The following is a 21,494-nucleotide window of genomic DNA, read 5'->3' on the forward strand; positions in this document are numbered from 1 at the left end:
CTTTCTCTTCAAAAGAGTGGGTATGCCTGGAAGCAAAATATTTAACAATAAAAAAAAGTTTAAGAGAACGATAATTTCCATTTGCCAATAAATTGTCATTGGAAGCTTAACTAAATCAGTATTTATGCTTCACACACAGCCATTACAATTCAACGGCGTGACCTGTTCCCTTGTCAAGCTACAGAATACAGACTAAGTTTCCCTACTGAATTAAGTGTATTTTTTTTTAAAGTCTCAAATGTCACAGCTAAAAAAAAGCATTCAGTATTAAAGACACCACTACCCATCCCCTGTACGAACACGTATTACGGTTATTATCTTTCAGAAACCATCTAGCAAACAAGAATTTCTTAAAAATAACACTGTACTTGTAGCAATTGAATTTGTGTCTATTTAAATATGAGCCACATCAAAACTGGTTATAATGAAGTAGAAATAAGAGTTAAAACAGAAATTAATTAATGAAAATTAAAATATATTCAAGACCATATACATTTCGTTCATTATATGCTTAAACAGCAGAGAGGATCATATTAATTTTTAAAAATATATTAGATTCTATTTATGAAATAATTCCAGTGGTACATTCAGAGGCTCACACTATTGGCACTTCCCCCTGCCTAAGTCACATAGTCACTTATTGATAGATGTACACCCACCCAACTCTGTGTGTCAGAAAAGACCGAGTAAATGAATACCTGACAGCCCTCCACCAATCACCAGGTTTCTCCTCTCTTTTATCTGATCCACATAGTTACCCAAGGAACTCTTGAACTCTTCCACATTCCACCTTTCTTTTTTTTTTTGAGACAGAGTCTCACTTTGTTGCTCAGGCTAGAGTGAGTGCCGTGGCGTCAGCCTAGCCCACAGCAACCTCAATCTCCTGGGCTCAAGCAATCCTCCTGCCTCAGCCTCCCAAGTAGCTGGGACTAAAGGCATGCGCCACCATGCCCGGCTAATTTTTTTTATGTATATTTTTAGTTGGCCAATTAATTTCTTTCTATTTATAGTAGAGACGGGGTCTCGCTCTTGTTCAGGCTGGTTTCGAACTCCTGACCTCGAGCAATCCGCCCGCCTCAGCCTCCCAGAGTGCTAGGATTACAGGTGTGAGCCACCACACCTGGCCTTTTTTTTTTTTTAATAGAGACAGGATCTCTCTCTGTCACCCAGGCTAAAATGCAATGGCATCATGATAGCTCACTGCAACCTCAAACTTCTGAGCTCAAGCAATGTTCCCACCTCAGCCTCCCAAGTAGCTGGAACTACAGGTGCACACCACTACACCCAGCTAATTTTTCTATTTTTCAATTCAGAAAAAATTTCTACAAAATTTTTTTGTAGAGACACGGTCTCATTATGTTTGAGACCAGGCTGGTCTTGAACTCCTGGGCTCAAGTGATCCTCCTGCCTCTGCCTCCCAAAGTGCTGGGATTATAGGCATGATCCATAGCGTCTGGCTCACATTCCACTTTTAAAGAGCTCTAGCGGCAAGAGAATGGGTTCTTAAACCAATTTGTTCAACGGGCATGCCCAGCGATCATACTAGAGTTGGAAGGAAGGTGTGAAGATGAATAAGATGTGGCCCTTAACATAAAAATCCAGTGTCAGGCACATAGAGGGGGCTCTATGAATACTTGCGGAATGAATGGAGGAGTGAATGAGTGAGCAAGCCCACAGTCCAGGGCAGTGCTGTCCAAGAGAAATATAATCCAACCCACATATGTGAAGCATACACATAAATTTAAATTTTCTAGTAAGCACATTTAAAAAGGTAGAAAATAACCAGGCATGGTGGCACATGCCTGTAGTCTGGGCTACCCAAGAGGCTGAGGTGGGAGGACCACTTAAGCCCAGGAGTTCAAAGCCAGCCTAGGCAACACAGCAAGACCCCCTTCTCAAAAAACAAAACAAAAAAAGAAATAATTTTTAAAAGTAATAAAAAAAGTAGGAAGAAACAGGTGCAATGAATTGTAATATATTTAACTGAATAGACAGAAAATATTTCCACATGTTATCAATATTAAAAAACATTATTAAGGAGCTATTTGACCTTGTTTAGTATTAATACCAAGTTTTTGAAATCTAACATGCTTTTTTTTACATTTGCAGTACACCTTCATTTAGACTATGCACATTTCGGGAGCGCATCAGCCCCATGTCATTAGTGGCTACCCTAGCGGAGAGCAAAGGTACCGCACATTTCCATCAGGGGACAGCGTTCTGGAGGTAGTAAGTGTCCGTGGGGACAAGGAAGAGCCCTGAAGGCTGGGGAGGCAAGAGTGCAGACTGCAGAAGGTCAGCCCCACTGGCCAGGTGGAAAAGCTTGACCTTTTTCCTGTGCAGAGCAGGGAATCCAAAAGGTTTGTGTCTTGTTTTGTTTTTAATAGCAGTAATATAATAAAATGCTTCCATTTAGGAAGGTGGCTTCCCAGAGACAGAGTAAGATGGGAACTAAAAGAGAGACTGGCAATGGCAAGGAAGAAGACAACCTGGGGCTGACTTTTCTGAAGTTAAAACTTCAGTAGTAACCAGTGGTTTAAACACAGATCCAGGCCGGGCGCGGTGGCTCACGCCTGTCATCCTAGCACTCTGGGAGGCCGAGGCAGGAGGATCATTCAAGGTCAGGAGTTCAAAACCAGCCCGAGCAAGAGCGAGACCCCGTCTCTACTATAAATAGAAAGAAATTAATTGGCCAACTAATAGATATAGAAAAAATTAGCCGGGCATGGTGGCGCATGCCTGTAGTCCCAGCTACTCGGGAGGCTGAGGCAGAAGGATTGCTTGAGCCCAGGAGTTTGAGGTTGCTGTGAGCTAGGCTGACGCCACGGCACTCACTCTAGCCTGGGCAACAAAGTGAGACTCTGACTCAAAAATGAATAAATAAACAAACAAACAAACACAGATCCACAAGCTGTGAACAATCCATGAAGAATTCTTCCAGTCCAAGAAAAAATATTAAAATCAAGGAAAACGCAGCATGTTTTTCTTTTCTTTTCTTTTCTTTTTTGGTCCCAAGACAAAGTCTTGCTCTGTTCCCTGGGCTAGAGTGCCGTGGCGTCAGCCTAGCTCACTGCAACCTCAAACTCCTGGGCTCAAGCGATCCTCCTGCCGCAGCCTCCCAAGAAGCTGGGACTACAGGCATGTGCCATCATGCCCGGCTAATTTTTTCTATATATTTTTAGTTGTCCAGCTAATTTCCTTCTATTTTTAGTAGAGACGGGGTCTCACTTTTGCTGAGGCTGTTCTCAGACTCCTGACCTCAAGCTATTCTCCTGTCTCGGCCTCCCTGAGTGCTAGGATTACAGGCATGATCCACCACGTCCAGCCAATATGTTTTACATAAAATTTAACTTAGTAAATGCAATGAATGATCCTTTATTCTGAGATTATATTTCTTTCGTGGAGAGGTATTAAAATGTGCTTTAGAAGACAGTGGTAACCACAGATTGTGACTGTGTTTTAAAAATGCCTTTGCTGGGTAAAATAAAAATTTGCAATACTATGTTGCTCCCATAATTCTATTTCTAAACCTCAGTTTGCAAATTAAATCCAAAATTCTGGGAACAACTGTTTTAAAAAAACTAGGAGTTTATCAAAATGGACATAGGATCCAATGTGTGCATATTATTCTATATTATGATTTTCTTGGTTATTATGCACATACATGCCCATGCAGTAATAATACTGGCATGAGTTTTATCTTAAATTGCTATGTAGTAATTCAATATCTTAAACGTACCATTGTTTTCTTAGTCATTCCCAAAATATTTTGTATTGGACCTATGACTTTATAAGTACCATAGCTTTATCCAAATTAACTTACTTTTCTCCTATCCTCAATTCCATAAATTGTTTCCTCAGGGTACAGTTCCCAACAGGGAATAGATGGGTAAATGGCAATGCACAGTTTTGTTTTATGTTTAGTTATTACACATCACCAGATTGTAGCAAAAAGACAACATGCAGCAACGCTGACACTTAACACCCCAACCGATAATGGGCTATAATTAAATTTGATAATTTCATAGACAAAGTGGTCTTCGTTTTCATTCCTTGAACCGCTAGTGAGGATATGCCTGTTCCTCATGATATCACCTCTCAATTCCCTACGCTCATGTCTCCTAACTAGTCCAGAGATGACATTGGGTTCTGACCTTTGGTATCTCAATTCTTTATAGTTTGGATGATAACCATTTGATCTTTTAAGCTGTCCCATTATTTTCACTCATGCTGTGGCATTCCATTTAATATTTTTATTCTATTGCCTTTGGCTGGGCTATTTTTCTTTTATTCTCCTGATATTCAGGCAACATCAGTCTTGTGTGTGATGGTTTTTCTCCATTGCTTCAGTGGTCATGAGTTTATCTCCCCTGCACAGCTGGGTTAAAAATGCTATTCCATTTTCTTCTAGTTATTTCACAGATAAATACAGTGCAATCTTAAGGCAGAGGCCTTTATACTCTGAAATTAATAACTGCAGAACTTTTCGATGGGAGTAAAATTTGCTCAGATAGTTCCCAAAGTGGATCTGTCCACGTTATAAAATGACAAATGACACAAAACAGCTACTCTCCCTCCAATCAGGAGTGAAGGTGGACACGACATCCAAGAACAGAAACTTTCAGCACTTTCCAGAGGAGTTTAGCACCCTAAAATTCTCTCAACTGCCAGTTTGGCACTTACAGCCCAACAATCTTACTTAAAATTAATTTTTAGTAAGAAAGGTCATTTATGTATAAGAATAATTACCTGAAGAGATACATTGTCACCCAGGAGTACAAAAGACTTATCAAAGTGGCTATGGAGACATTTCACCTAATTATTTTCCATTTCATGGAACTCCATAGGAAATTTCAGTAGTTCCCCCCCCATAGAGAGAAAACAATATGACAAAGAAAAAAAGCACATATGTAATCTTTTATAAAGTTTATATTATACTATATAATTTTTACATATCTAGATCTATAACATATATGGAGAAAAATCCCCAAGTAAATTCATCAAAAGGTTGAAAGTGGTAATCTGCAGGGAGGTAGGATTATGGGTAATTTTGATTTTCTTTATACTTTTTTTGCAATGTGTACATGCATCATATATTTTACATAATTTTAGATATCCTTATATACACATACCCAAAGAACATACTTTTATTCTTTTAAAAACCTGAGTTCTTTTTAAATGGAAATAGAAAAGGTTTGGCATTATATTAAATTAAATGCTACTAAAAATCAAGTTAAAGTACCTCAACTTTTATTTAGGTCACTACTCACTAAACACAAGTACTCCATTTTTTCCCCATACAGATAGGGTTCTTATCATTATTAGATTTAACAGAGATTCATTATAATAGAAATAAAGAGAATTCTTAAAATGCCATGAACTTTCAACTGCCTTTTTTTAAGTTTATAGTCTCAAAAGACTTGTAAAATAATCTTCAATAAAGTCTACATTAAAAAAAGATGATGGTAAGTTTTATAAAAAGTTACTGTTATAATGAATTCATTGAAAATACTAGGCTACTTGACTCACCCTGACCGAAAGATCTAAAATTTTCCTTCAATGATTATGCAATTTTGATGGGAATATTAGTGGTCCTTTCAAATTTCTGCAATAGTATGATACCAATTTTGAAAATTGGAAAGCAATACCTTGAAATATCGACAATGACCAAATTGTAGGTGATTTTTAAAATTTCTCTTGTACCTTTCTGTCTTTTCTAAATTCTCTATCATGAACATATCACTTGTATACTCAGAAAATAATCTAACTTTTAAAAAATAATGATATTTTGGTAACATTTCTAGCAAAGAATAAAAGGATATACCCTCCCTTATAAAACTTCCTGTTAGATAAATACTAACTCATTCACTGGATGATAAAATCATACAATGTTTAACATTTCTTTAAAATACTCTAGCAAGAAAAATAAAGTGACGAGAGGAAATAAAATATGAAACAAGAATAGAAAGTTGGAATTGTTGAAGTTGGGTGATGGGTGCATGATTCATTATACAGTTCTATTTTGTGTATATTTGAAAATCTTCCAAAATAGAATGGTTTGGAAAAGTGCTATGAGAAACAAAAAGCAATATATATGTGTGCACAATCGTTCATCATGTCAACCAATATAACAAAAGTAAGCTAATATCCACTGTTTTTCTTACTTTTTTACACATTAGGGTGACTATTTCCAAGTAAATATTCTACCTTAAAATTAAAATAGAATTCTGACTCTGCACTTTTTCTTTATAAAGCAATATAGAGTATAGACATGTAAAAAATCTAGCAAGAAAAAAAAGATCTTTCCTATGTATCTATATATTTGATTCAGAAGATTTTAGATTGTCTGCCCTGGGCCAGAGCAGAACTAACAGAGCACTGCCTGGCTCGTGATATTTAAAAAATAAGATGCATGCTCATCTAAGAGTCCCATTCTCCTGTGTGACACGAAGGAAGGGCCCTGCTACCTTCAGGACAACGTGCCGGTCTGTACATGGGGCAGCATCAGGGCAAAAACCTCAGCACTCAACACAAGTTAGACAACGAAGACCAACATCATTAATTTCAGGCGGTCTGTTTCCATTATAGTTGCAAAGGATGACGTGAACACTAAGGCTCTGGGATCCCCAAACTGATGACTTCCCAGTGTATCAAAAGTGAAAACAGCATGTAACCTCATGTCACTCTTCTAAGAACAGTGAAAGAGCTTAGTCCTGGGCATAATTCACAAGTGGCCCTCATTTTTCCCCCCAAGAAGCTGGCAAAACCTGTTTTATCTCCATTTTACGGTAGAAACTGAGGCTCAGAGCTGTTAAAAGACTGGCTCCTAAACAGCAGAGTTTTCTGACTTCAAGGAGAGTGCCTTTTCACTTCCCAGCACTCAGCGTCTGTGGCAGAGAGGAGGAGGAAAGTAAAGCAGGGCAGAACAGAGGGGAATCAGGAAGCAGCGTTGGGTCTAACGCTGCCTGGGTTTCAAAACACCCAAAATTATTTCCTGAGCATCCATGGAGTTTAGTGTAGTCTTTGCTATGGGCATGGAGACTTTAACTGACTGCACTTCCATTTCCATCTGGGTGTGTGTAGGCTTGCTTTCTCTGCTTCCTGAGCTCTGACAGAGGTCTCCTAACAACTTGCTTCACCTAAGAGACAGAAACTATTTTTTTTGTTTAAACCAGGAGGGATTGTTATGATGGTGTCGCTGGGAGGTTTGCTGCTAGTCCTCTCTTTGAGAAACACGATGGCACAGAGGAAGAGTTGGCAGAGCGACGGTCACAGCCCCCAACTCCCATGGGCCACTTAAGCTAGTAGGAGAGCAAAGCCTACCTCTCTGACTTCGTGAAGCTGGCCGGAATACTGACTCTTGGCTCTTCGGGCGGCTGCAGGCGACTTGTGATGCGTGATTGTGACAACACCGGGGGCCCCCGCACTGAGGTGTCTCTGGCTACAGGGAGACGCAGAATTGGGTGTTCCATGGGGGAGCAAAGTGAGACTTCGGCTCCGGGAGCTTGGAGTACTCTAGAATAAGCAACAGGTGTCAACTCAACAACTGACCCACAGAAAGCAACTACGTGTTGGCTTCCATTAAATTTGGACCTCTTAATCTTTCCCCTTCGTCTGTTTAGAGGGATGGAGGGATAATGGGTGGGCAGAAAACCACCGCATGCCCGAATCCCACAAAACCCAAGACAAGTTCTATTTGATGTCCTTCTGGTCTCATTTCCAATTGTGTCTCCTATGGTCAAGAACCTCTACCCCCAACCCCCAAGACCACGGGCTTTCCTGGGTTCCTACCTTTGTATTTTTTATCTCCTCTTCCTAGAACACCCTTCCCCTCCTGATGGGCCAACTTCTGTTGAACCGTCAACACTAAGCTGGGTGAGCTCTGCTCTGTGAAGCCTCTCGCTGGCTTTCTTGGCCTCTCTGCTGCTCTTAATCCACTGCATTGAGATCCCACTCATTGCCCAGCTACTTTCTTTTTTTCTTTGAGACACAGTCTCACTTTGTCGCCCAGGCTAGAGTGAGTGCCGTGGCATCAGCCTGGCTCACAGCAACCTCAATCTCTGGGGCTCAGCGATCCTACTGCCTCAGCCTCCCAAGTAGCTGGGACTACAGGCATGCGCCACCATGCCCAGCTAATTTTTTTTTTTTGTATATATATTTTTAGTTGGTCAATTAATTTATTTCTATTTTTGGTAGAGACGGGGTCTCGCTCAGGCTGGTTTCGAACTCCTGACCTTGAGCAATCCGCCCGCCTCGGCCTCCCAAAGTGCTAGGATTACAGGCGTGAGCCACCACGCCCGGCCCCAGCTACTTTCTTAAAGGATATTTTCACACTCAGCTTTATATCCCCAAGGTCTGGTGTATAATAATTATTTAATTTATTAAGTGCTTAATAAATGTTTCCTGCATGAATGAACTAAGTTATCTACCAGTTAATCCCCATTTGTTAGTCCAATGTGTACATTTTATCCTATAATAATATATAATCCAAATAACAATCTAATTTATCATACAGATGGCATTTCAAGTCAGTGGAGATAATTTTTCAATAAATGGTGTTGGGATAACTGGGCAGCTGTCTGAAAAACAGAGTTGGAGTCATGTCTCAGATCACAGACCCCAAATGGAGCAAAGATTTAAGAATAAAAAGCAACACTAGAAGAAAATATGTAGCCATGGAGTAGGGAAGGCCTAACACTTTGAAACCCAAAAGCCATAAAAGAAAAGCTGGATAAATCTGATTACCTAAAAATTGAAAACTTCTCCCCTGCTCAAAACTGAAAACTTTCGAAAGGAAATAAACCAAAAAACCCTACTACCATCCACCACCAAAGCCAAAAAATAAACTAGGAAAAATGTAGAACTGCAACCTCTTATTAAAATGAGCCAAGATATGGACAGTTCACAAATAACATAAATAGATTTCATACTTAAAATTTCATACTTAAACCATATGAAAATATGCTCAACTATACTCTAAGATACACATAGATTCAAACTAGACACCATCTTTCCACCCACCAGATTGGCAAAAATTCAGAAGTTTGAATACACAATCTGTCAACAAGGCCACAGAGAAATGGGTTTGTGGACGTAAAAGGTGACAAAACCCCTGAGGAGGACAATCTGGCAGACCTGTCACGGTTACAAACACATTTCCCTGGGTCCCAGAAATCCCATCAGGAAACACATCCTCCAGATATACCTGCACCCAGGTGAAATGCCATATGTCCCTGTTAGTCACTGCAGCAGTATGTTTAATGGCAGAGGACAGGAAACAACCCAAATGCCCATCAGTGTGGGAGAGATTAAATAATTACAGTACACCTACATAATGGAATACCACCAAGCTGTAAGAGAATAATGAGAAAGGTCTTTGTGAGCTGATCTGGAAAAATCTCTTAGCTATATAATTAACTGAAAAAAGCAAGGTGTAGAATTGTTCTGTAGTATGAAAAAAATATGATATTTTCTAACATGTGGGAAATAAGTATTTTATTGTTATTTTAAATTTCTTGGGAATTATTTGTTTAAAACAAAAACACTCTAGAAGGATACGCATAAAACTAATAAAGTGGCTGATTATTTATAGAGAAGCAGGGAACGGAAGGGCAGGAACGTAGGAGGGAGATTCTTCACTGGATAGTTTTTTATACTCATTCATTTTGAAACATGTGAATGTATTCCCTACTCAAAAATTTTTAATTCTGCCTAAAATTTACATTCAGATTGTTCCTACACTTCATTTCTGCTTGAGAAAAGGCAGCCAGAGGATATGTCGGAATCACGCCAATTTCTGCTGTTCAAATGATCAAGTATTTACTGAAGACCTACTATGTGCCTAGAAAAATATATCCTGTGTAGTGTCAAGGAGAAACACAAGATGTATGAGACAATTTTTCACTAGAGATGCTCATAATATTGCTGGGGACGTAAGACACATGGATACAGAGACAGACTGGTAGACACGCACATACGCACACACTTAAAAAGTAAGGCCGTACATAACAAGGTGCTAATTTGGCAATAGAGCTAGAAAATACCAAAGAAGTGAGGGGCAAAAAAAGATGAATGAGAGCTGATCTCATCACAGTAGGACATTCTGAAGGTGAAGGACCTAAAGCCTGAGTAGGATTTGGGAGGGTAAGTGACAAGGCAGTGGAACACACAGCAGCCCAGACAGTCTGGGTGTCCAAGCAGTCTTAGCCTCAGGCATCGGGTAACAGGCATGGCTCTAAAAGTCAATGATCCGTCATTTAACAAAGCACCAAGGGACTGGGGAGTGGGGTGGGAACCGATGGGACAGAAACCAGAACTTTGGGTTGCCCTGAAATACCACAGTAGCTTGTAGAAGTTGTGGGGATTTGCCATGAATAGGAATATAGACAAAGATGGGAAGCAGCGTATTGCTTTTAAATAACCTCACATATAGGTGACTGGAGAAATGTGTGGTCTAAAAATTACATATATCTGGATCACAGTGAACAATCACCTCCTTTCAGCTTCAATTCCTTCACTTGGAATGTGGAGGGGGAAACAGGCTATTTCTTTAATCCTTTAATAATAGTAAATTTGCCTAAGCATTAGGAGTCCACTGAAATACATTTTGATTGTTTGAGAGGCTTATCTCAATCCAAGAAAAGGCAGATTTTTCACTGGGCTTTGAAGCCAGACAAGATAAGTTTCATTCCCCTGCCCCTCCTCCCCAGCTCGCCTAGCTTCTAAGCCATGTGACCTTCCGTGAGTTATTTAAGCTTTCTCATTAAGCATCAATTTCCTAATCTTTAAAAGAGAAATAACAATATTGACCCTTAAAAGCCATCACGAAGATTAAATTAGATCATGCCCATAAAATGCTTAGCACAGTGCCTCACAGGCAGGAGCTGCATGGCCAAAGTTTGCTTCTTTCTTTATATCACTCAAAACTTGATCAATGAAGGCCTTATTGATTTTTAAAATGTTAAGTTGCTTAGCACGAAATCGTAAGTAGTCACTGACCTTCTCCCTATTTTCTATAGGATCAAAAAGCCCAAAATATAATTAAATACTTACATGGTATTTAATTTGTTACAGCAGTTAAATATCAAGATTGCAGGGGAAACACACACATATACTCTTCTAAATTGCGAGTAGCAATGAGGATGCATTGCAACGAGAGAGGAAGACAGCACCAGCAATAGACGCCTTTGCCTGTAGCGATATCACCACGAATGGCAATAAATCAAGAAATTCACCCAGGAACCAAATTATTCCACTGTGGATGTCTAACCCCACGATCATTACTTAGTGGCTGTCCGTCATTCGAATTCAGCAGCAGTAAATTTGAGTTCAAAAACCCTTAATTTTCCATTAACTGTGGGATTCTCACAGTTTAATTCACACCCATGCCTCCTCTCAGGGTAAATGTGAGGAAAAAAAAAAAAAAAGTCTCACTCTTGGTAAATCCCATAGGTAATCAGGTATCAGGAGAAAAGGCAAAAAAAAAAAAGGCGGCAAATTGCCACCACCAGAAATGAGCAGGCTGTCTTCCCCAAATGCAGCCTGTCTGAAATCACCAGGTTTTGTTTTAAAATTATGCTTCAATGTCACAAAAACCTATCTTTGCTACTAATTTAAAATAAAATATTAACAGAGTCTGAGGAACAACATGGCAGGTTTTTGTTCTAAATATTTACTTCAATGGGGGCGACTAGAAATGCCAAGTGTACCATCTGTGTTAATTCTGAGTTAAGGATACCAGTTTCTTCATCCTTTCTGGCTGCTCCTCTTGCCCCCTCCCCCCTCAGTAGGTGCCTGGCTGATGACCGGGTGACAGTAATAAAAGAGTGTGAGGAGCAGGTCAGACAAAGCGCCGACACTCAGAGCCTGTCCAGCATTCTACGTGCAATCACTCAGACCTCCTGCTCTTTCCCTACATTCTCACCGGATTCCTAAATTCCCTAAGGTTGCAAAGAAGGGACAAGACACACACACACTCTTTGTATCTACTGGCCAAAACGGGCATCAAGGAAAGGCACAGTTGGAAAGGGAGAGGAATCACTGGAAAGAATATGTCCAATCAAGGGAACCACGCAACAAGCCCAAGAGATAGAAATCTAGTGTGAGAAGGGTTAAAGCAAGAGACACTGAACCCTCTAAAGCCTTCTGTACCATCCTAGTGCTGTGAGACAGTGTGGGGGAATGGTTAGGAGCACACCTTTTCAAGTCAACTGCCTGAGTTCAGATCTGCCCTCTGCCACTTGCAAGCTGTATACCCTAGTAGAGTGGGTATTTTCATTTTAAAAATTTAATATTGACTACCCTCATTGGATTGTTGGGAAATGGACTGAGAAAAGGTACGTAAGAAAGTATATGTCACATAGGAAGCATGCAGTAAATGTCATCATTATTAAATTAATGAAAATGAGGTCTTCAAGCACCACTATTGGTGAATGAATGTTAAGTGATTCCCGAGTCAAGTATATGGCCATTTTGATTCAAGAGGCCTTAAGATTTCCTTAGATTTAAAAAGGAAAGATAAAGAGTTAATCATCCTAATTACTAAAACACCATTTGCCTCAAAGTAAAAAATGCACTTAAAATATGATTTACGCCAGGCATGGTGGTTCATGCCCGTAATCCCAGCACTTCGGGAGGCTGAGGCAAGAACATCGCTTGAGGCCAGGAGTCGGAGACCAGCCTGGGTAACACAGGGAGACTTCGTCTCTACAAAAACTTAAAAAATCAGCATGTGCCTGTAGTCCCAGCTACAAGGGAGGCTGAGGTGGGAGGATTGTTTGAGCTCAGGAGTTCATGGTTACAGTGAGCTATGATCGCACCATTGAACTCCAGCCCAGGCAAGACAGTCACCCTGACTCTAAAAACAAAAACAACAGTAAAAAATATAATTTTGCATTTTCAGAAACCCATCTATTACAGAAAGCATAGTCCCTATGTATTACTCCAATGCTACCTGGGTAGTAAAAGTAAAGAGTTAGTTTAAATAAGTAATGGACAATTCCCCTTAATATTTGCAATAAAATACAAAGTCCCAAATATTAAATAGAAAAGATCATGAGCTGGTCCTGAAAACCTCTTAAAACATGTATCAAAAGTTTATAATTGCTAAGCTGGAATTAAAAGGTTGAAAAGGAATAAGGGTGTATAAATATCTTAAATATACATTTGTAGCAACCACTTCTGCAACAGAAAATTTCTGAGCATCAACTAATTGTAATAGCATTCAAATGACATTTAATTTATAGCCTATTTTCCTCATTTCCTTGAATTCTTTCATAGCAAGGGGGGAGGGGGGAAAGACAATTATTTCGGAAAAAAATAGGCCAAGGGATGCAGAAAAAAAAAAAATCAAACCAGTCTGGTTATATGTTTTGAAGACCAAATTTCACCAACTAAAACCATTTCATGACATTTCTTCTCTCTTCTAGTTATAAAAAAGAAAATAATGTGCCATTTCTAAATATGTGAAAGCTAAGCATAAAAATTGTGATGTATTCCTTTTCTTCCAAAAGTAACCATACCCCAAAAAATCAAGAAAAAAGGGAAAGCTTAACAGTTTTTAAAATAGCACATTGAGGGCCTTCGAAATTGTTCAGAATTTCATTTTTCTGATAGTCAGCATCTGCATAAAATGTGGACTGTTTGTTTTAAATGAATCCATTCCAGTATTCTGCTTAATAGCTTCACAATGACCTTCTCATTTGCCCTGCCTTTTGTTTGTTTTTTCTTTTTTTTTAAATTGTCCATTATCTCAAGCTTAAAACAAAACTAAAGTAGAAATCAAATTTTTAAAACTGGGATATTTTCCAAGTTCATGTCCATAATTAACTTTTTAAAATTATTTTAGCTCTCACTACTTTTCCAAATTCATGTTTTCTTCCAGAAATAGGAGTTTCAACTTTAAGCTACCAAGCCTAAGAAATTTCTTCCATTGTCATCTGTAAATCTTTAACATACCTTAAATATTTTCCACTAACTTTATACCAATACATTCTCGATCTCAATACAAATGCATGCAAATGTGTGCACAAAGGGAAAAATAGTAGTTCTTTCAGAGAGGCAATCTCTAGCCTGCTTCTAAACATACTGTCCCAAATCAATGATTACACATGCAAATACAAGATTTCTGAAAAATTATCACAAGCAAATGCATGTATTCCATTTCCTGCAAATGGAGGGAAAGAAAACTTGACATTTTTAGCTTGCTTTTTCTCCTGCCATTTTCAGCCCTCTTCCCCACCTACCCAAATAAATCCTGCTGACTCTTCTCTCACAGGTAACCCAATTTGCTCTAGAATCCCTTGGCTATCTCCAGCTCAAGCTGGAAGGTCCCAGCTCCACCAAAAGCATTGGTCTTGTGCCCTTGTATCACACACTCTTTTCTCTCCATTTCCCCCAGACCCACCAGAAGTGGTCACGTGTGATCTCGAAACCTCCCGCCCTCCTCGGCTTTGCATCTTCCATCCACACCATTTGCTTGGGACTTTGCAATGCCAAGTATCAGCACTCCTTTTGCATGCTTTATTCTGAAACCATGAAAGACTCCTCTTCCTGCTGACCAAGCCCACCAATTCCCTGTATTTTTCATGCTTTGGAACTATAGAATTTTAGAGCTAGAAGGTACCTCAGACTTGATTCTAGTCTAGCCCTTTTCTTTAAGAGACCTAAAAACTACAGACCCCAAAAGGTAAATGAACCACACAAAAGTAAATTACAAGTCTCATTGGAGACTCAACTAAAAAAATTTAAAGCCTGATTGGAGATTCAGTCCCTCTAGTTGGCCTTTCTCACTAAACAAGGACCTAGTCATCTAAAATAGTGTCTAACACATGGCAGACATTAAAATAGTTGATAGAAAGGAGAAAAGGTAATTTCTTATCTTACATAAAACTTCAACCCAATCACCTATCATCATAAACACACATTCTTTCTCTTTCTCTGTCTCTCTCTGTCTCTCTGTCTCCCCTTTGTATGCAGGGCAATTGTACACTAGATCCTCTTGAAACTACAAACCCTCAAAGAATTTTGTGTGTCTTATAAGTAACATGACACCGAGACTTTTTAATGCCAAATGGCCATTTTAATAGAAAAAAAATGAGAAAACAAGGAATAGAAAGAAGTTCCCTTAATGAAGCAATATACCAAAAACCTAGAGCAACCATAATACTTACTATAGAAATTTTAGCTTTATTCCTCTTAGTATTAGAAACAAGATAAGGATTCCACTATCACTGTTTACTGGAAGCACTAGCCAACAAAATAGAGCAAGAAAAAAAGGGCAGAAAGATGGGAAGGGAAGGAATAAAAAGTGCCACTTACTGTGGATGTGATTATTTTATAAAAATAAAAAGAGAGCCCAAGAGTTCAAGGTTGCAATGAGCTATGATTGTGCCACTGCACTGCACTGCAGCCTGGGCAACAGAATGAGACTCTGCCTCTAAAAAATAAAAAGAAAGAACACTATTGAATACAGCAATGTTGCCAGATAATGATGAATTTAGAAATGCTAATAGCATTCCCAACCAGAAAATATAATAGAAAATAAGGTATCATCCACAATAGCAATAAAAACTATGATGTATAGGTATTAACCCAATAAGGAGTACATGAGACCTTTACAGAGAAAAAAGTTTAAATCTATGAAAAGAAATCAATGAAGAATGGAGAAAATGAAAATACACCTACCAGGTAAACGAAAATACACCTACGGTGACAACTTAATGTTGCAAAGATGTCAGCTCTCCCTCAATTACTTTATAATTATTCTAATAAAAATTCCAATGGGACTTTGTTTGAGCAACTCAACAAATTTACGCTAATATATAAACAGAAGAATAAAGGTTTGTGAAGGGCCAAGTTAACTTCGAAAAGGTGATCAAAGGGGAAGGAGTCGCTCTACCAGCACAGATATTAACAAAGCCACAACGTAAATACACACACACAAACACACAAGTGCACACACATGCACACTGTGGTCTAAATGTTTGTGCCCCCTCCCCCAAAATCCACATATTGAAATCCTACCCCCAAGGTGATACCACTAGGAGGTAGGGCCTTGGGGAGGGGATGAGGTCATGAGGGTGCACTGCCTCACTGCTCTCTTTATAAAAGTTACCAAACTCTTTATAGAACACCGTAACTGAGAGCTTTCAGTCAGCATTATGAAAAAAAATTACTTTTTACTATCCAAGTCCCATAAAGCATACCAATTCTCAGGTACTTAAACAATAAGCTCATTAAGGCTAAACCACATGGAGCTAATACTTTAAATTTTTTAGTGGTTTTTAAATCAATTACACTAACAGAAGCGATGTTTGATAATACATTTACAGATGTCAAAAATAAAACATAGTATACAGCACTCATAGCACTTAATGGGTGTTATCCACGAGTCATCTGTCACCTCCCCTAAGAAGGCCTTCCCCAGGCCAGGGACTATGTCTAACGAGCTCCTGTGTACTTTGTGGAACCTGACACAGGGCCTCCCCTTGCAAATGCTATGAATGCAATACATGCTTAGAGAGCAACGAATCCCCCCAGCCTCAATTTTAATCACTGCCCTTTCTCGAAACCTAACTTTAAAATTACCAACACTTCTCTCCTTTTCCAAGAAGGCAAAAGAGACTGGAAAAGGCACACGACTCACACTTCATATAAACATGAAATGTCCAAAAATCAACCTGGCACATCAACAACACACATTATTCAGTGATGCAACAGGTATTTAAGGAATGTCACCTACTTGCCAGGCACTGCTCTAGGTAATAAAAATATAACAATGAACAAAACAGACAAAAATACTCCTGCCCTCATGGAAATGGTGAGGCGGAAGATAGGTAAAACATAAAGCATTTTAAATAATAAAATATAAATCAGCAATAGGAAAAATGTGGAACATTCTCCAATTTTAGATAGGTGGCCAGGGAAGGCCTCGTGAGATCAGGTAACATTAGATGGAAGACCTGAATAAAGCAAAGGAGTGAGACACAATCACTGGGGAAGAGCAGAAACTCAACAGGTGCAAAGGCCCTGGGACGAGAACCCCCTTGGTGTGTCTGAACAAGACGGACAGTGGTGGCAAAGGTGGAAGTGAGTGAGACACAGAGCAGAAGGAGTTGAAGTCAGCCAGGTTACAGCCAGGAGAGACCCTCTGCTGAATGAGAAATTACAGATAACAGCCAGGCCAGCCAGAAAGCCTGGCATCAACCTGGGGCTGACACACACGCTCACAATGAGGAGCCAATTAGAACAATGGACTGCAATAAGCCTTTTCCTCAGGGCCATATTCAGGTATTAAACTGTCATTTGCATACAATTTACTTATGTCTACATGGCATGTGTCATTGCTATTGGATCATTTTCCTGGTAAAATGGTACCACTACTGCCCTGACAATGGGCCTTTCATGATTTATTCCATTCTCTATTTCTTCTCACGTCTCAATATAATCGACCCAGAAGATAGTTTACGCCAGAAATGAATCACAGAACAAAAAGCAAACGCATGCCGTGGAATCCTATAAATGATCACTCCATGGGGGGTGGGAGGGGGAGAGGAAGGACTCTTATTTAATGTTTAAACTTCTGTCTCCTACCAGAGGGTCAACTCAGCCATGGGGATGAAAAGTCCAATGTAATTCTAAGACAGAACACTTCGAGAAGCAAATTTGATTTTCTAAAATCAATAACTAATTTCTGACAGAAGCACTCCTATCTACTTAGAGGAGATCATTATCTCCTTCCTAAATGCTCAGGCACAAAAGTGTGAAGCCTCCAAAGGGCACTCCTACTTGTGTTTCAAAATGTTTCATGCTAAAAAAAAATTAAATCACGCCATTGTCAACATGCCCGAGAGGGGTGCAGACTCCTACGGGATCTGTGGAATAAATCCCACTAATTACTATTCCAAGCTTGGTACCGTGATGAAGTTAAGACGGAAATGCAAGATTTGCTAATAACTCAGGGAGTCTGAATAGACGGCACCTTGCTAACCCACTTCGGGGGTGACAGCCACGGGAGGCTACAGAAAGCTCATAAGCCCCTGCAGCAAAGAGGCTATTTTCCTAAACACGCTGCATTTGACCAGAACCTTAGAAGCTCTTGCTATTTGCCTTCTTCTTTTTCTGCTGCAGTTTTTCCACGGATGGAACACACGGGGTATAGTATATACCTACGCTTGACCCCGCCCTCCCCAGTTCTCCCTAAGGCACTTCGTGCAAAAGCAAGAGTAAACCACAGGTTCACAGGGCTTACGCTAACATTAAGCTAGGCTTAAATTAGTGCAACCTTTGTGCAAAAGAATTTGGAGATACCTCAAACAGCTAGAAACGGAAATACCATTCGACCCAGCAATAGCATTGTTGGGCATCTACCCAAAAGAACATAAGTCTCTCTATTATACAGACATCTGCACCCGAATGTGTATGGCAGCACAATTCACTATTGCACGGTCATGGAAACTACCCAAGTGAACATCAGTTCATGAGTGGATAACTAAAATGTGGCATATGCTCACAATGGAATATTACTCAATGCTAAGAAACGACAGTGAGCTAGCACCGTTTATGCTATCCTAGATGAAGCTTAAGCCCGTAATACAAAGCGAGACGACACAAGATCTGGAAAATGGACTACACACCTACTCGCCATCAAATTGGTACTGACTGACTAAAACTATGGTGCTCAAAAAACAGTAGTGTTCAACAGGGAGTTGTGGGGGGGGGAGGGAGACCCACATCTTAAGGAAGTGGCAAGCATTGTGTTGGGGGGGGATTATCTCTATCATTTTTAGGAAGAGATAAAGATATACATTGTAACCAAAATGTTTGGGAAAAAAATCTGTAATCGGGAAGTGGGCAGGGGGAACGGGGGAGGAGGGAAGGGTATGTACTTACACGGTGGGTACGGTGCCCACCACCTGGAGGTGGGACACGCTAGAAGCTCTGGCATAGCTGGGTGAGGGAGGGGCACAGGGGAAGGTATGTAACCCTAACAATATCTGTACCCCCATAATATGAAATAATAAAAAATTATTTAAAAAAATTTTTTAAAAAAAGCTAGGCTTATTTTTTTAAAAAACACAAATGAGTTTAGATCGTGTCCTGGATTTTTAAGAATCCTGAATCCAGACACAGGACTTGATGAGTAAAGAGAGCCAACAAGATTCATTTACTTTTTTTTTAAATTTTGCTTTCTACTAATTTCTAAATCACAAGTTCACCCTCAGATCTTTCCATTTTGACCAAAGAATTTAAGACTGGGAATCTTTAGAAGTATAAATGGTTTAAGGACTGGGCCCCCGTCATTCTAATCACTGATATTTGCAGACCCGGCACATCAAATGAGCATCTGGCAAAGCTGCAAAGCGCCAGGACTCCCCACGGCTCGTGACAATTTCCATGCAGAAAGTGTGCACTTGGAGCTGTTACAAATAACCCAGGAGAGGTTTAGACCGTTTTATATGTGCAGATATTTGCATTGGACTATCTCAGTACGCCAGGTAGCAGAGTGAGAAAAGCTATAGTAGATGTTTTCAATGTCCTCAATTTAACCACCTAATTGGATTTCCTATCACTTTCCATTACTTCCAAAACCTATTGACTGATACACTAGGGCTGACTGCTCAGGGTTTGTATCCTCTAAGTTATGCCTGCACACGCCTGCCCCCACCGGCTGAGCCGGGTATTTGCAAAGAGCCAACTGTGTTTAGTCCCCACTCTGTTTATGTTGGTGTACTTATTACTTTAACTACATAATTTTTTAAAAAAATAAACAAAATGTAAGTATGAAAAATAATTGCCTTTATGAAGCTAAGCTGTATGAGTTTTAAAAAGTGTCAGTAAAAGTAAATTGCTAACAACTGCTATTGAGTTAGGTGTGGGCATGACAACTATGAAAGAGAGAAACTGTTGGTAAACTCTAGAACTGTAATCAAGTTTGCTGTGTTTTTTAAAGCAACCAAAATAAGAAATGATAGGTCATACACCGTAGATCTGCTTTATGCCAAACAAATGATGCAGAAATGCTAGCAGCAGGCCCGTGCTTGATGAAAGAGCCTTGAAACTTCATCTGAAGACCGGTGAGTGAAGATGTTAAGTTAAAATGGCATATGTGCTTAAGGTATTGTATCTATCACGGTTGATGGTTCAGCCAACTATTTTCCATTAAGGGATGACAGCTCCAGATCCCACTAGCTAAGAGGTCTCCTCCTGGATTGTCTCAGCCCCACAATGATAGAACCCTGTAGTGACAACGCTCTCCAATGCATGAGTGGCGAGAAAGCACTTTCCATAAATTCACCAGTGCAAATACCGGCTCAGCAAAGATCTCCTGGGCTCGTTCTTGGAGAAGCAGTATCGGCTAACAAACGTCAATGCCTGAGCAGGTCAGGGAGGGGACGGAGAGGAAGACAGCCTGATCCCCAAGGGGAACGCAGACGAGAAGCTGCTGGGCTTGACATAAACACAGTAGAGCTCTCACTGTGACTCAAAGTACTCTGAGCCAGCGTGACATTGTCACAACACACTCCAGACACGAAGGAGAAAATTAAACTCCTGTCACTCCTTGCATGATAGGACATCAGAGATCTCCCCTCATTTCTGCCTATCCCCAGAGACTCTACTACCTGTTGGAGAGTCGAAAGTATTCATTTAAGAGAGCTTCGTTCCTGTGTTAAAATCTAATTGGATTCCTACAGCCTTAATAGACTTACTGGCATTAAGTCTTACGGATTAACTGGTCTAATTCCACCAAAACTGACAAGGGAAAAGCAGAAAAGAAGTTAAGGGATTGAGAACAAATACATGACCTGCACCCAGAGCCAGGCAGAGAACACGTTCCATGACAGGATACCATCAATCCAGGATATTCCTGAAGCTTCAAAAGAGAAAAGAGGCAGCTTCAAGCAGCTACCGAAAGAGAGATGAAGGAATGTGGAAATCACATGTGCTAGACACATCCAAGTCCTGCCTCACCTCCTCTCGACTCCCATATTTTAACTCCTGGCTGGTGCGGCCACTATCGGTACACAGACAGCACCAGCCTCAGCAGTACTATTTGGGTCCTTCTTCTGACCTGGGACTATTCTACTGAAGCCAGCTTGGAAAGTCCACAGGAACTGCTCAGCCACAGGCACAAGTGCCAACCTAGAAATGCCAGACAGAGTTAACCCAACCATGGGGCAACTCTTGAAATCAACGGGAGATGGGAGTCGAGGGATAAATAATCCCATCGTCTTTACATGGGGCAGAGATTTCTGAAGCACATTCTATACAGTTCTGACAAGGGCCACCAAAGGGATTCAGTTTTAACTGCCCACAGCAATAACCAGCACAATAGCACTTCTTTGGGGTTGCCTTTGTTTCTTCCCATATTCCATTCTTCGTGTCCTTTCCTCCTTATTCCACTCACCTGGGACCACATTCTCACACCCATGCCTTTACCACTCGGGCTCTGATTTCTGGAAGACCCCGTCTGCAACAGCAGGTATGCACTGTTG

The 21,494-nt window shown here is 40.1% G+C and overlaps 1 protein-coding gene across 3 annotated transcripts in view; it reads right to left on the bottom strand.

Moving 5' to 3' along the window:
* Positions 1-21,494, bottom strand: part of OSBPL10 (oxysterol binding protein like 10) — a 286,393-nt gene that overhangs the window by 135,246 nt on the left and 129,653 nt on the right. For 2 of the 3 annotated variants that reach the window (XM_076005962.1, XM_012769171.3), the window contains exon 4: positions 7,324-7,515. The exons of the other annotated variant lie outside the window; for it this stretch is intronic. In XM_076005962.1, the coding sequence (XP_075862077.1) occupies positions 7,324-7,515 (192 nt within the window). The remainder of the gene's footprint in view (positions 1-7,323; positions 7,516-21,494) is intronic. 3 annotated transcript variants of the gene reach the window in all.

This window comes from Microcebus murinus, chromosome 1 (genome assembly GCF_040939455.1).
Source record: "Microcebus murinus isolate Inina chromosome 1, M.murinus_Inina_mat1.0, whole genome shotgun sequence".
NCBI lineage: Eukaryota > Metazoa > Chordata > Mammalia > Primates > Cheirogaleidae > Microcebus > Microcebus murinus.